A 16,239-nucleotide genomic window follows, 5' to 3' on the forward strand; every position below is an offset into this window, starting at 1 on the left:
TAAATTGAATGACACCTGGTCTGTATATGGAACATTGTTTGTTGGTATGGGCAAGTTCCCTTCCCACTTGAATTTGGTGGTTGGAAGAATAAAGACCCACCCATAGACAGTGGTTCACCTGTCACTCAGAATTATGTTTTCCATTGGCCCAGATACCGGGGATCAGCTGGGTCCCAGGCAAACCAGGGGACTATAGCAATACCTTCTCAGGGAGATCTGCATCCCTAGAAAGTTTATCTTTCCTTGGGTACTGCCCTTTACTCTTAGGATACCATTTAGATTTAGCTTTACATCCCTGTATTTTCTTATCATGGATAAGAATGAATGATTATTCGTTATAATAAACTTCCCATTAGTGTTACTCTGTTGTTATGGTCTGAGTAGCTTTATTTCTAACTTTAAATGATCCATTTCCTTGTTATTTGAATACGCAACACAAATTTCACTAGACAATACAAAGACAACATTTTATGGAATCCAGTTTTGAAAACAAAATAATGCAGAAAGCATGCTTATGGAAATGAATAAATTAATTTTTCAACAAAAATTGTATAATAAATATAACATATTGTATAATAAATATCAGAGAGAATACCAAACTCTTTTAAATGTTATGTTCAGAAAAGAAATGATTGAGTAAATTATGAAAATAATTGAGTATAGTATGTATCCAAAATACTATATCTAGTTATCTCATATATATATATATTCAAATATATATTTTATATATGGTCAAGAGAATGTGACCATCTCTTATTGGAAATTAAATCAATCATACCAGCATCCTGTTGAGTCATACATTCAAAGTCTACAATATGGGTGGTTGGAATTCTAGAAGGTGAAAATAGGGAGAGCAGAGTAGAAAAGAATATTTGAAGGCTAAAGGATAGAAGGTTGAAAAAATTTCTAATGTGATAAAATATATATAGGTTCAAGAAGTTTATGAAGCTCATTCAGAGGAAATTCAAAGAAAGCAATGCATCAACCTATCAAATGGTACAAAAATGGTATACAAGAAAAAATGGAGCCAGGGAATATATTTAGTATGAAGAAAGGAAGAAATTGCCAACTGATATTTCTATATTCAATGAAAATATCATTCAGACATGAAAGTAAAACAAAGGCATTCTAAAATAATAAAATAAAATAAAGGGAAATCACTGTGAAATAGTCTGAACCCACAGAATATTAAGGATACTTCCTTAAACTGAAGGGAAACTTTACCTTTAAAGACAAAGGAAGAGAGGGTGATGTCAGCAAGATCATGATTAGGAGACTTTGAATCCTTTTTACCTCTGTGGACTCACAGATTTAATAACATAATCACCAATTCCCTTTGTGAGAAACTCAGAAATTGGATGAAGCCCCCATATTGTGGGTGAGTATGAAACACACATCAAAACTGGTAGGAAAAGGGCCTCCCTGGTGGTGCAGCAGTTGAGCGCTGGGCTGCAAAGCTGCCTGCAAAGCTGCCTGCAGCCTCTGAAGCACTGATTCAATCCCCGGCCACTGGTGAGGGTCCCACATGGTGCGCACACCTCTCCTGCCACGCCTGCTGCTCCTCTCAGCAGTGTATTTTGTCAGTCTGCCTGTTCTGCTCCCTGCTCTGGCTCTGGTTAATTCTCTTCCCCCCACACACACACTTCTGACTGTACCCAGTGCTTATATAAATAAATAAATAAATCTTTTAAAAAAAAGCTGGTAGGAAAAGATGAGACACATGTTTGTCATCATCTCTACCACTGGCACATTGCCATAAAAATGGGAGGAAATCCTTTTCCTTAAGGAGTAAAGATTTCTGCCCAAATTCTACTATTTCTGGTTACCAGTCAAAGGCATGGCTTCTAATTTAACTATCTCTGAGAGGTAATGGATCCAGAGATAGTTCACTGGCCCTTTGGGACTACAGATAACAGAGCAACAGTTTGAATGAGAGTACAGGAACTTGCCACAGCTCCTTCTTCCAGTTCAAGCAGAGTGAATGGACAGAAAACTCCATACCCCATTTTTTTAGCTATTACATAAGAGGTAGGTTTTAACTTAGCTGAAAAGATAAGCATTCACTGAAGTCCTGTGGGGTACTCAAGAAACAAAACAGCGGTTGGAACAAGTTTTCAGGTTCTTGCTACAATTACTCCTCTTCCTAGTACAGAGAAGATCAAGCAGATAATATAATTTAGTTTCCTGTTTCTCTCAGCCCAAAGGAATCGAACCACACGTCAAATATCCCAACTTTCCCAGAAGTTTCTCAAGGGATTAGCTTCCATATTATCTTCTTCAAAGGACTGCTGAGATCCATAATACTCTAGATTCCTGGGGGTTTTACAAATAAAGACAACAATTTGGACTAGCACAAGGGTTGGGGAAGTGCTCAGAATCTTTACTGAGGTGAATGGAGGTCTTCTATACAAGGCCAGACTGTTTTTTCTGAAGCATAAACGCCAACTCAGGGAATCTATAAAAATGAAATTTAAAAATAGGGAAATAAGTTACAAGTTAAAAAAAAAAGAGATAAATCTTTAGAAAGCAAACCTAGATTTGGAGATCATGGAGATGATCATGGAAATGATTTTATGTCACTAATAACATAAGAGGATCAGTAGAGTAATGAGACCAGTAGAGTACTGAGAGTACTGAGTACTGAGTAGAGTAGTAGAGTACTGAGACCAGTAGAGTAATGCACATACAAATGAAAATTCCAATACAGAAACAAAATATTTAAAAGGAAAAAAAAGCAAATTGTGACACTGAAGCATTCAATAAATAAACTGAAAAATTCTAAAAGTGGTCAATGTGAAATTAACTCAAGCAGAAGAAAGGATCAGCAAACTCAAATACAGGTCAATGAACATCATCTAGTATGAAATGCTAAAAAAAAAGAATGAAAAAGAGAATATCATTACATTATGCATTAAAAGAATATTGAAATCTGAACTTATGAAACTCAAAGGAGTCTATACAAGTCAATACAAAAATGCTTACGCTGAGACACATTGTAATCAAAGTATGAAAAGTCAAAGACAGTATTTTGAAATCAGTGACAGAAAGGTGATTTGTCACAAACAAAGTGATCCAAGAAAACAATCAGAAGATTCTGAGCTGAGACCTTGTGTGCGAGGAAGTCAGTGAAATAAAAGAATAGAGATTTTGTAAACAACTGAAGCTAAGTTGCTATTAGCATTACATAAAATGTAATAAATGTTAAATCTCTTTTGTAACTCAATAGTAACTGTAAATAAAATGCCCACAAAAGTTACACAAAACAACAGTCTTGCTGTCCACCTGTGACAATGCAGTTGCTTCCTGTAACCCACTCTCTCCCGCCATAGGGCCGCAGCCTTCCTACCTGCCTGCCTGTACCTGTACCATGCCGGGACTTCTCTTCACTGACCTCCCTCAGTGGAGGCCGCTCTCCTCAAGGCCCGCCTGCGGCCATGCAGGCCTCTCTCAGCAAAACTGTCCCTTTTGGGGCAGCTCTTCCCGCCTGCTTGTGTCTATGCAAGTGTATTACTTTTCTGTCCCTCTCCTAATAAATCTGTTCTTTAAATATTTAAAAAAAAAAAGTTACACAAAAGAAAGGAATCAATGTGTAGGAAAGGAAAAATAAGGAAAGACAAGAGATCAGAAGATAAAAGAACTACAAGACAAACACAAAATAGTTAATAAAACGGTAATGATAAATAATTCTTTTTTTTGATAAATACTTCTTTACCTACAGTTTCCTTAAATAAAAAGATCAGCAACCAAAATACAGTGTTTGAATAGATTTAAAAACAAGATTTAACTACATGCTATCAACAAGATTTAAGGCTATTAACATTTGTTTTATATTTCAAGATGCATGTAGGTTGAAAGTAAATGGATGGAAAAATACATGCTATGCAAATGATAACTAAAAGACAGCCAGAGAAGTTAAACTCAAATCAGACAAAAAAAAAATGAAGTTAAAATTGCCACAAGAGATAAATAAGTTCATTAAACAATGATAAAGAATACATTGGTAATATAAAATTATAAATATATATGCACCAACATCTTTTATACCCATCTGTTGTTGACAAAAAGTTAATATTGTCATTAGGAATTACTCCATTAAGAAATGAGGAAGTTGGGCTGCTCTGGTGGCACAGGGATTAAAGACAGTGCCACCAAGCAATTTCTGGCCACTGAAGCAAGAGTTCCATCCCCACTAGCCAAGAGCAAACCACATGGCTCAGGAGATATCTCCTGTCTCGCCTGCTGCTCCCCTTAGCTGTGTATTTCAGTAGATCTGCCTTTTCTATTCCCCACCTCTGTCTCTGGTGAATCCTCTCACCCCCGCACCTCTGGTCTGCACCCGAGTTCTTGTATGCATTAATAAATAAATCTTTAAAAAAAGAAAGAAATATAGTTGAAACTGAAGAACAAATAATTTATTGGAGGCATCCATTGATTAAATATATAGTGGTGGCTAATTTACAATAAGTTATAGAAACAAATTATATGTCTAACAACAGCGGGTTATGACAATGAATATCAATATATAAATAATGGAATGCTGCTCAGATATTAAAAAAATCATGAAATCTTATGATTTGCAACAATATGGATGAAACTACAGGCAATTATGCTATGTGAAATATAATAAATCAGAAGGAAAAGGACAAATACTGCATGATTTCTCTCATATGTGGAACATAAAGGAATAAAGAAAAGGAACAGATAAAACCAAGCTAAACCTCTTGGAATCTGACTATAAAACTGAGTCTACCAGGGTGGGTTGGGTGCAAGAAAAGTGTGGAGGTGAACCAATGGACTCTGTGGAGGATGACTGTTGCTTTGGTAGTAGGTGTATCGTGGTAACATACATCTGAAGAAATGTGAACCTACACCCCAAATCATACTCAGATTGTAAACCAACATAGTTAACCCCAATTAAAATTAAATTAAATTTAAAAAATGAATTGTGGTGCTGGGGCCTAATGAAGTTCTTCTGTTTTTTACTATGTCCTTTTCCATCACAATGTGCTGTCTCAGTTCTTCATGAAGGATTCTTCAGTTATCCCCTTGAGTCAGGAAATTCTAAGCTTAAGAGCACAATCTTCATAGGAGGTGACCAAGTATCAACTCCAGCTACAACTGTGAGAACCTCTCTGTGTCTCAATTTCCTCTGCCAAAGAGGGGTTATAACAGCACTTCTTTTTTTAAAAAAAGATTTATTTATTTATGCATACAAGAACTGGAGTACAGGCCAGAAGTGCAGAGGTAAGAGGATTCACCAGAGACAGAACTAGGAACAGAACAGGCAGACTGAAATACACTGCTAAGGGGAGCAGCAGGTGAGACAGGAGAGGTCTCCTGCATCATGTGGGTAGCTCCCTGGCTGGCTGGGGGATTGAACTCATGTTGCAGAGCCTGCAGATTGCTTCATAATGCTGTGCTTAACCCCTTGTGCCACCAGGGAGGCCCCTATAACAGTACTTCTTTCTCATAAGTCATAGGTAAGGCACTTAGAAGATTAAATAAATACATACATTGAAGCACTGAAACAGTACTTAATAAACATTAAATCACTATTATTTCTAAAAATTCACAATAATCATAAGTCTTTTAGAAACATAAACAACTGGAAAATCTGATTTGAACAAATGTATTTTTCACAGCTAGACAACATGTATTTTCTTAATTTAGGGGGAGTTCCTTGCATTGTTAGAGGTGTAGTCATTAACTAACTTGGGAAGCCAGTTAGTTTTACTGTTGGATACTATTCAAGAAATTACAGAATTTCTCTCAGCACATATCCCAGGAAGATTGTACTTTCTTGTAGGCAAATAGGCTCCCAGTAGTCTGTCCTTCATGATCCAAAATTGTTAAGATATACAAACATAAACATTCATTTTACCCCTTTAAAAGCTTCAACCAATATGTTTATCATCACTTTTTATCTATAGCAGGTTATAGTAAAAGATGACTAGACTACCATACCCACTGGAAAGAACCACTAATTTTTATTCACTTGAAATTTTCTTATGTTATTATGAAGCACAGATAATCAATAGATTGTATTCACAATGGGTATCAATTAGTTTGTAAAGGAAACATTTACTAAATATTTCCTGTGTGTCTAATATCTACTTCCAGATGTTCAGAATATTGTCATGAATAAATCAAATATTTCTGCATTATTTGGAGTTAAATTTTAATGGATTACTAGGTACCACTCTACTCTTAAAGAAAATATTTTGTGCAGTACACCATTACAAATATTTTCTCTTAGAAAAATTTCAATTTCACTGAGAAGACCACATATCCATATGCTTATGCTCAGTGAAATAAGTCAGAAGGAAAAAGAAAAATATCAGATGGTTTCACTTATAGGGGAACCAAATAAGGGATCAAGGAAAAAATAATAACAATAAAAATAACACAACAAAACAAAAATAAACAGACAACTATAAATCAGAGACATTCTGTGGGGGAGGTGGAGAAAGAGGGATCAAAATGAGAGTGGGAAGAGCACAAGGGACTAGGGTGATGGTGCCTGGTCAGGGAAGAGAGTCTGTATCTTGTATATCAACTACAGCCAAAAATTCTTTGACTCTAGACAGTGAAGATAAGGACCAATAAAGGTCATATATCAAAGAGCATAGAGGCTTAAATACCAGGCAGCTTATAGGTAAGAACAGAAACAAAATTAAATAGGACCCAAAAATATTAGAGATAAAATAGGGCCACACTGAGATTATATGATTATATCCCTACATATAATCAAAGGTCCTGAAAAGAGAATCACTGTCTTACCATGGAATCAATGGTGTATACTGACATGTCCCAGTTAAAAAAAATTCACATTCCACTGCACATATCATACATCCCAAGACTGCATCACACTACGGAACATCCTCTGATACCTTTCTCTTTTATCCTGCCAAAGTGTTAAGAAAAAAATACTACTATAAGAAACCCTGACTATCTAGCAACTTAGTGAAGAAAATTGTGAAAGTTTAGAAAAGTGGAGCCAGAATAATTAAATCCCATCTAAATCCCATAAATACCACCACAGGAGCTATATATGTTGAGCAAGTGTTGTAACCTCTTCATGCCTAAGTTTCCTCATGTGTAAAATGAGAATAACAGCACCTACCTGTATTTTTCATGTGAGTATTAAATGAGTGAGTGCATGCCCAGCTCAAATTAACCTCCACATAATTACTATTATTGATATTTCAAAAGAGGAAATGTGAAGGATCTCACATGTACATGTTTTGGATCATGATCTGTAAAATATTTGCCCAATAAATTTCTAGAAAGCATTATAAAAAACCTATACTTAAGTAAATTCTGTGCATCAGGATCAAATTTCCTCACAGGACCATAAAACAATGGGTCTAGATATGTACATTGACAATTATTTTATCCACACACAAAAAATTCTTTCTATTACTCACATTTTCATAGAGAGCTTGTAGGGTCTCCAAGTCAACCACAGAATTGTCCAAGTTCACAACAGCTGTGTAAAAACAACAGAAGAAAAAATATAAACTGCAGTAAAACCAATTGTGAAAATATTTCACCAATTCAAACACTGACCATCTTGAGGCTAGTATTGATGTCCCTGGTAGTCAGAGTGTATAGAAGGGCTCTAGCCTCAATGTATCTACTTGCCCCCAAGAGAACACACCTTAAGAATTTCAGTGGGGGAGGTGTCAAACTTTTGCTTCCATTACAAATACAAAATTCCATAAATATGGACCCAGTTAAAGGGCAAAGAAAAACTTAGTTTGTCTTTCACAACCCAACTGAAAAAGTTTGAAAAGTCAGCTTAAACACAGAAAAACAGGCATGTTTTTGCCACATCCTACTTTTACATTGATAATGCTCATATCTACCTATTTATACAGACATTTGATAGCAGTTAAATCTTACTACTAACCTAATGGGCTTAAAATAGAAATGATATTCATTTCCTCTTCTTATTCTTTAAAAGGACAATTATTTAATTATGATATTTAGATTAACAGAGATGATTCTTAAAAATCCAATCTGAATCATTTTTGACTTTGAAGTGCATTAAATTTTGGAGCCAAGGTGTTAGTTAATATAGGCATAGATTAATCAAAAGCAGATGTACTACCCACTTATATATTAGCTAGAAATAAGATTAATTTGCTCTGATCATATCTGTGACTAATAAACACTAAAGCTCTTGTGGGATTCAAGATTTCTGGGAGAAAACTCAAAAAGTGAATAATCACAAATTGGTCAGATTTACTTTGAAAACTTACTTTATCAATAAAGTGTGTAAAACATTTTCTAGTTGACTTTAGCAAAATCTCAAGAAAAAAATCAGAAATGCAAGTGGGGAATTAAAGGAAAGGATGGATGAGAAATCTAACTAAAATAATTTAGCATTTCTATATGGGGTTGGGAGTACAATTCAGATTCACAAATAAATATCACACCAAGTAGAAAAGCCAACCCTAATAACATTCATTATATCAATTTCCTAAAACACTAAGTATTAAGTTTAAATCTAAGAATTTGGTTACAATTTGTCAGGAAAAATCATTTCACTCTTTAAACCATATAAGACAGATATATCACTAATTGCTTAACGTTTCATAGTAAAAACATAGCCAATTAACATTTACCAGATTTAAAAAAAAATAGTTAAAATAGTTTAACAAGTGACTTTCACTGGGGTAACATGCCTATAAATAATGTAACAAAATACATAAAACTCAAATAAGTATAAAATATTCATGTATGGCAGTTTTGCACAGAGAATAATAGCCTTTAAAGAAAATCTTAAGGTAAAACCAAAGGTCTCTCACTTTGGAAGTTATTAGCTAATGATTGGCATCTCCACATTTCTTTGATGATATATTATAGCAAGAAATTGATGGGACAACTCTGAGGAATATTTAGTTTAGTGTAAGATTTCATTCTCAAAACAAGGAAAAGAACAATAAAACTATTCACACAAGTAAAACCTTGCAAAAAAAATACAATTATACTCTGACTTTATTCATCACTTTGAAGTATAATTATTATTCCTATACATTTTCCCCACATAAATCTTATGAGCATACTTCAGAGTCTCATCTTTGTGTCTCATGCAGTGTCATGAACCAACGAGTATCTTATTGTCATAGTGGAATACAGAGGTTTGTATTACTTTCTCCCCTAAATACACTATAAATAAAATACTCAAAGGAAGACTTGGAGCTTCCCCAACAGAAACCCAGAACTAACCCCAGGGAGAATTTACACTAAGGTTGGTGTAGGGAAGTAAAGCGAGAAAGCTAAGGGGAGCGAGGTCATGAAAATAGATAACCCAGCTCCTCTCAGAACAGGTGGGAAGACAATCATCTATAGCCCTATGGTGTATGGTGAATTTCAACTGATGGACATTTTGGAAAAAAGAGTGCAGGCACTAGCAGGCGTGAGACTGACCTAGCTCAGTGGGAATTCAGCAAGCAAGAAAAGTTCCCTCAGCTTTCCTTCCAATGGGAAAGGAACAAAGGAAATTCAGGTTGAGTTGTGAGGGGACTCAGTCATGGGCTCAAAAGCAGCAGGAAAAACAGGTGGGTGGGAGATCTTGCTACTCCCCTGGAAGGAGTCAGGCGTTCAGGCTAAGGTGCTTACAGCCCAGACCCCTCATGCACTAAGGGGTGCAGTGGTGGGTGTGGCAGTGGCCACTGCCATGAGACATGGGATACACAACCCCCATCAGGTGCCCACTGCTGTCACATTATCATCTGGCAAAGATCATGAAAAGGCAGTGGGAGACAGTGGGCTGTGAAGTCAAACTGGCTCCTCTGTTTTTGTTTTTGTTTTTTTTTTTCCTAAAGATCCATCCATCCATGCATACAAGAGCTGGGATGCTAGCCAGAGATCTAGGAGTGAGAGGATTCACCAGAGACAGAGCAGGGAGCAGAACAGGTAGATCAACTGAAATACACTGCTGAGGGGAGCAGCAGGGGAGCCAGGAGAGGTCTGCTGCACCATGTGGGCAGCATCCTTGCCGGGGATCGAGACAGTGCTGCAGTGGCTGCAGACAGCCCCACAGTTCAGTGTTCCAACCCCTTGCACCACCAGGGAGGTCCCTGCTCCTCTATTTTTTATGTGTATAACCAACCTGGAGTTTCTCAGTTTGCTGATGTAGGGGCAGAAAGGGCACAGAGCAGGATCTCTATGATCCAAGCAGATTCTATGATACAAGCAGACAGCTGAAGAAGGAATCCTGGAGCCCTCAGTGGCTTTTTCAAGCTTTTTTTGGGATTTTACTAGGTACACAGGAGGCAGGGGTGCCGGAGGGCCAGGAGGCTGGTAGGCCACAGCCTCCTAGCCTCCAGTGAATCTTCACTCTTTCTGGGCTCTCCGGCATTCTTTGGTGATCTCGTTCTCTGTCTTCTGCTTCTCCTTCATTCTGCTCTCTCATTTGCTCTTCTGGTAGTTCTGTTCCTCTGGCATCCCGTGACAGTGCCCTTAGGAGCCCAGTCTCTCTGACCAGGTGTACCCACCTACACATGCCCACACCCTATTCCAGGTGCCTGCCATCAGGCATGAATTCAGGACCACAGGGATCCATCATCAACAATGATGGCTGGAAGGCAGAAAAGCCTGACAATAATTTACTCTATAGCTGGGAATCTGCAAATAGACCTAATAAGAATACCCACACTATAGGATACTTACAGGAAAATAATTTAGTCTTTATTTCTTTTCTGTCTGTCTGATCTGTACATTGGTAAAAGTGAGGTGTTCAACTTCCTGGACACTGATGTTTTTCCCAATATCTGCTTTTAGATTTTATAGCAATTGTCTCATATACTTTGATGCTCCTTCATTTGATCCATTTATATTGATGTGTTATGCCTTCTGTATATTGGTGTAGTACTCAATACATTTTGGTGTATAGGTGATCTTTTTTTAATTTACTTATGCATATAAGAACTAGGGTGTAGGCTAAAGGTGCAGGAGGTGAGAGGATTCACAAGAGACAGAGTGGGGAGTAGAACAGGCATATCAACTGAAATACACTGCTGAGAGGAGCAGCAGATGAGACAGGAGAGGTCTGCTGCACCATGTGGGCCAGCTCCTTGGCTGGGGATTGAACTTGTGCTGTAGTGGCTGGCGATAGCTTGCTACTGCTGTCTTTAACCCCTGCACCACCAGGGGGGCCCTGTTCTTTGAGCTTCATGGATGACTTAGTTCCTTCTCTAGATTTGAGAAGTTTTCCTCTATTATTTCTTTAAGTCCTCCATTCCTTTCTTTGTCTTTGCCTTCTTGGATACCCATTATTCTTATTTTGCATATCCTAATTAAGTCAGATAGTTCCCTGAGTGTTTCTTCATTAACCTGTGGAAAAGTTGATGTGTACTTATGCTTCTGTTTTTTCTTTTTATCATCATTGATATGGTGTGAAGCAATATCTTACTGTGGTTTTGATTAGTATTTCCATGATGGAAAGTGATGATGAGCATTTTTTTTTCATGTGCCTGTTTTCGACATCTGTATTTTCTTTTGAGAAGTGTCTATTTAGATATTTTGCCCATTGTTTGATTGGTTTTTTTGTTCTTGTTGCTGAGTTATTGAGACTTTTGTGAATTTTCATATTAGCCCCTGGTCTGATGTATGATGTGCAAATATGTTTTCTCAATCTGTAGGGTGTCTTTTCATTCTAATGATAGTTCCTCTCACTGTGCAGAAGATTTTTAGCTTGATATAGCTTCCTTATCCAGTCATCTAACAATAGACAGGCTCTTTCCATGTCTTGGCTATTGTTAATAGTGCCGCAAAGAACATAGGAGTACATGTAAATACCACTTTGTGTTTTCATGAGTCAGATGTATAAGATGAGGAATTCTGTTCTTAATTTGAAAGTAGAGTTCTATTTTTTTTAATTTTTGAGGAATCACCATACTGTTTTCCAGAGAGGCTGCACAAATTTACATTCCCACCAATGGTGTACACAAGAATTCCTTTTCTTCCACACCCTTTTCTTCCATACTTGTTATTTCTAGTCCTTTTGAACAAGCAATTCTCAGGAGTAAGCTGATATCTCATGATTTTGAGCTGCATTTCCCTAATAATAAAGAATGTTTAGCATCTTTTCCTTGTACCTATTGGCCATCTATAAGTCCTCTTTAGAAAGAATCCAGATCTTCTGCCATTTTTTTGATTAGGCTTTTTGTTTTCTAGTAGTTCAGTTGCATACATTCTTTGTAAATTTTGGATATGAATTCCTTATTTGGCATATGATGTGCAAATACCTTTTCCCAATCAATAGGTTGTTTTCTCAGTTTTGTCATTTATTTTGCTATACAGAAGTTGGGGGGGTTGTTTGTGTTTTTGTTTTAGTTTGAGATATCTCATTTGCTTATTCTTGCTTTTGTTTTCCTTTTCATTAACATCCCCAAAGATATCTCTAAGGTCAATGTCAAAGAGTATATTGCTTAATACATATGTGTTTGATGGTCTCAGTTCTTAAATTCAAGTTTTAATCCATCTTCTATTAAATTTTATGTAAGGTGTTAGACAGTGATGTAGTTCATTCAACTTCCTATTTATAGAGGGTCACAGGGCTCATTTCTTATACCTCCTCTCCCCTCTATCTACACTTGCTCCCAATGTCATTTTACCTAGTCACACTTTGAGTATTAAATCCTTCCATATTTTCATCCCCAGTCTCCAGCCTCTTTCTTGAACTCCCAACTTGTTGGACAATCATTATGCTCACCTGGAATTTTAATAAGTAGGCCTATTCTCCTCATATTTCCTCTGTCTCAAATTATGGAGACACCATCTGCTAGATGCTCAGTTGAGTTATTTTTAACTCCTTTCTTTCCTTTATGTCTCACTTTCAATATGTCATGTATATTGTTGGTTCAAAATTCTAAATGTATCCAGAACATGACTTTACCTTACTAATGTTAATGCCCTGTTCCCAGATACTTACAACTATTTCTCAGTTCATTGCAATACCTTGCTAGTTGGAAAAAAAAAAATATTTCTCCTAACAAAATAACATGGTAACATGAGCAGATTATCAATAGAAGATATGGAAAGTAAATGTGAGGTGAATCAAAAAAAAATTAATCAAAAAGAAAAAGAGAAAAAGTTAAGAAAATTGGAACAATTCGTGAAGGTTAAAAATCTTACTAGTCAGAGTCATAAAGAGTAATTAGTTTTGACCAGCCCCAAGAGTAGATCCCAGAGAGTTCAGAGAAAAAAAAAATACAAAGGTACACATTCCATCTGGTGATGTATCTTCCATACTGTACCTTACCAACTCTAGCCTGGCCAAAAGCCCTTCCTTGCTGATCCCTATGTTCACATAATTCACTTATGATTTTCCTAATACCTCAAATGACAAAAATTTCAGGAACTCTGAATCGAAAGATAGAACACAACACAGACCTATTTTTCAGCTTCTCTTATAATCCACTAATAATATATTCTTTATATTAATAAACATAAATATTCATTATTTATATAATAATATAAATGTTTATAATAACATAAATGTTTCCCTCTTGTTACCCAGTTAAATATGTTTTGTCTCTAGGTTTTACAAAACTTAACAGTGCAATGTTAAGGAATATTTATGTAGGTTGATAGGAAGTGCAAGCATGGGTAATACAAATTGAGAATATTAGTAAAGGGATTTTAAAACACCATGTGATCTATATTCTTATGAAATTAAAGAAAAGTAAAAATTAATTCTAAAATATTTGAGTTTATTAAAAAGTAAAATGAAAGGCAGAGAGACTAGACAAGGGGGAAATATTCATTCATGTTTCTTTCTAACTTATTCCTGCCTCTCCTAATTTAAAACGTGACTCATTTTAGATTACTGTAGGAATGATATCAGTATGGTAGTTGGAGCTTTGTGATGACAATGTTTAAAATATGAGTGAATTTTGACAACTAGCCATTACAGGCAAAATGAAGAAGGAAAAAGTACTGCGAAAGGAAAGCATGTGGAACAACTGTTAATTATGAAATTTCAGCAGACTTCTTTTCCCATTGGTCAGAGTAGTTTCCCACGGTCACCATGGAAATTGAAAAGTATGGACAATACAGACTGCTATTTTAACAGAAAAGCAATTTCAAGCTCCAACCTAAGGAATCCCTGAAATACTCCCTAAAACCATGCTTCATAATGACCTCTCTGATTTCTTCATTTCTTTAATATAAATTCAAATCACCTGATAGTTTTCAGATATTCCTTCTTCTACATTTAAGATTGTGGTCTGCAAAATTGTTCATATTTCTGTGTGTCCTCCTGTCTGCACAGACACTCACTGTCACTTATAAAGTGAAAGATATAAACTTGGATGTTAACTGTTTCAGTGAACAGATTTTGTGAAGTGCCTTCTGTTTTAGCACTTTAGGTTTATCACACTTTGTTGACTTCTGACATTCCACTTTCCTAGATTATAGGAAAGACCTGTTGGTGTAGTTTGTCTTTCAAATGTGCCAATGTCTGTACATTAACAAGATTTTTAAAAATAAAACTGTATAAAACAAACAAAAAAAAAAATCATGGTCTGACTTTATGAAGACTTTAAAGAACCTGATAGTATGGATCTTGTCTTAGATAGCATCAGTTCCTGCCAGTCTGCTCTTTAACGGCTGAAATTTTTTAAAAGTTTATAGCATGAAATACAAAAGTCATTACAGTACCTTCAGAGTGATGCCATAATTAACCTTACAACAAAAGTTACAGATTTTTGTTCTTGTTTGCCTGTATCTATGAAAGCAACACCACCTGAGAAAGCATAAACCAAATGCTGGTTAGGGCAGCAATTTTTGCTGTATACGTCATAATGAACATAAACATCTCTGTGATATTGAAGAAGGAACTGTGACATAAAAAGATGTTTATATAAAAACAGGCCCCCTTTTCTCCTTCACACCTATAATCTGTGGTTGGTGCAAACATTTTTACTCATTAGGGGTCACCAATACTACCTTAATTACAGATTCAGGAAGATATAGAAAGAAAAAGAGAGGGAAAAATAGTCTGGTAAAAATGCCTAGACTTAGTGTCCCTAAATTTTTACTTGAAACTTAATCAAGCATAGAAACCTTTGGAGAGTGCATGTCATTGTGTAATTTGTTGAAAATGGAGTCAAGAATCATATAAACCATCTGTTTATAAGAAAACACTGAGGCATTAATTCCCAACTGAAAATCTGCACACCTGGAGAGTTAATTCAAAAACTGTCAAAATGTATTACTCAACAAAAATTTCCTAAAGATGCAGTCAAGCAACTTTTTACATTTTATTTGGCTTTGCTTGACAAAAATAAAAAAAACTAACAATTTATTAAAACTAACATTTCTCAGAAAGAGGAACAAATGTAAGTAACCACATTCATCTGAACATTTTAGACTTGATAAGATGAAAGACAACACTGTGTTTGCATTCTTTACACATCCTACCATAAAATATGCTTGAGCATCTGAGACTGTGAGCTTGTCATATATCTTCACAAACACAGTCAGACCCACACTGTAGGAAAGGACAAAATAACCTGATGCTATGCATTCTTGACATATATGCAAAAAATAAAAATACTTAAATAATTTTGAAGTAATTCTGCACTATCTAATGTCTTTGATAAATTAAAGTGAAACCATATTGATAACATTCTTTTTTTTATTCCAAAACAAGACTTTTTAAGTTTTATTATGGTTCATCCAATTCCAGTCCCTGATATACATTAACGTATTCATTAAGAAATTTCAATTGACCAAAATAATAATTCAAAAGTCTTGGTTTCACAAAATCACTTAGAAAGTTAAAACTCATGCTTTCTATTTCCAACAGATAGGAAATTTTTTAATTAAGGTATCGTCATTTGTGTATTAGAAGTACAGGCTCTCCTGCCGCACCCGCTGCTCCCCTCAGCAGTGTGTTTCATCAGTCTGCCTATTCTGTTCCCCGCTCTGGTTCTGGTGAGTTCTCTCACCCTCCCACACTTCTGACTGTACCCAGTGCTTGTATAAATAAATAAATAAATCTTAAAAAAAAATTTTCCTATTTAATTCACAGATGGAAAACAACCCACAACTTCACTTCTCTAAGCAAAGTGGGGAATTTTTATAAAATGATGCTTAAATATTTATATGTGTTAAATTTATATTTTCTAATGTTTTAACAACTGAAAAAAACACTAACTCTAAAGACATGCTTTAAAAACTCCAAAAAGCAATGGTGAAAAGTATTTTGTCCTTTTGCCAGTT

The 16,239-nt window shown here is 35.7% G+C and overlaps 1 protein-coding gene across 2 annotated transcripts in view; it reads right to left on the reverse strand.

Annotated features, from left to right (window-relative positions):
* The window catches only part of FMN2 (formin 2), a gene marked incomplete at both ends in the record, with an annotated part of 335,919 nt that overhangs the window by 117,677 nt on the left and 202,003 nt on the right, over positions 1–16,239 (reverse strand). For both annotated transcript variants that reach the window (XM_084253323.1, XM_084253322.1), the window contains one exon: positions 7,428–7,489. In XM_084253323.1, the coding sequence (XP_084109449.1) occupies positions 7,428–7,489 (62 nt within the window). The remainder of the gene's footprint in view (positions 1–7,427; positions 7,490–16,239) is intronic.

This window comes from Talpa europaea (assembly GCF_964194135.1).
Source record: "Talpa europaea genome assembly, chromosome: 14".
Classification (NCBI taxonomy): Eukaryota; Metazoa; Chordata; class Mammalia; order Eulipotyphla; family Talpidae; genus Talpa; species Talpa europaea.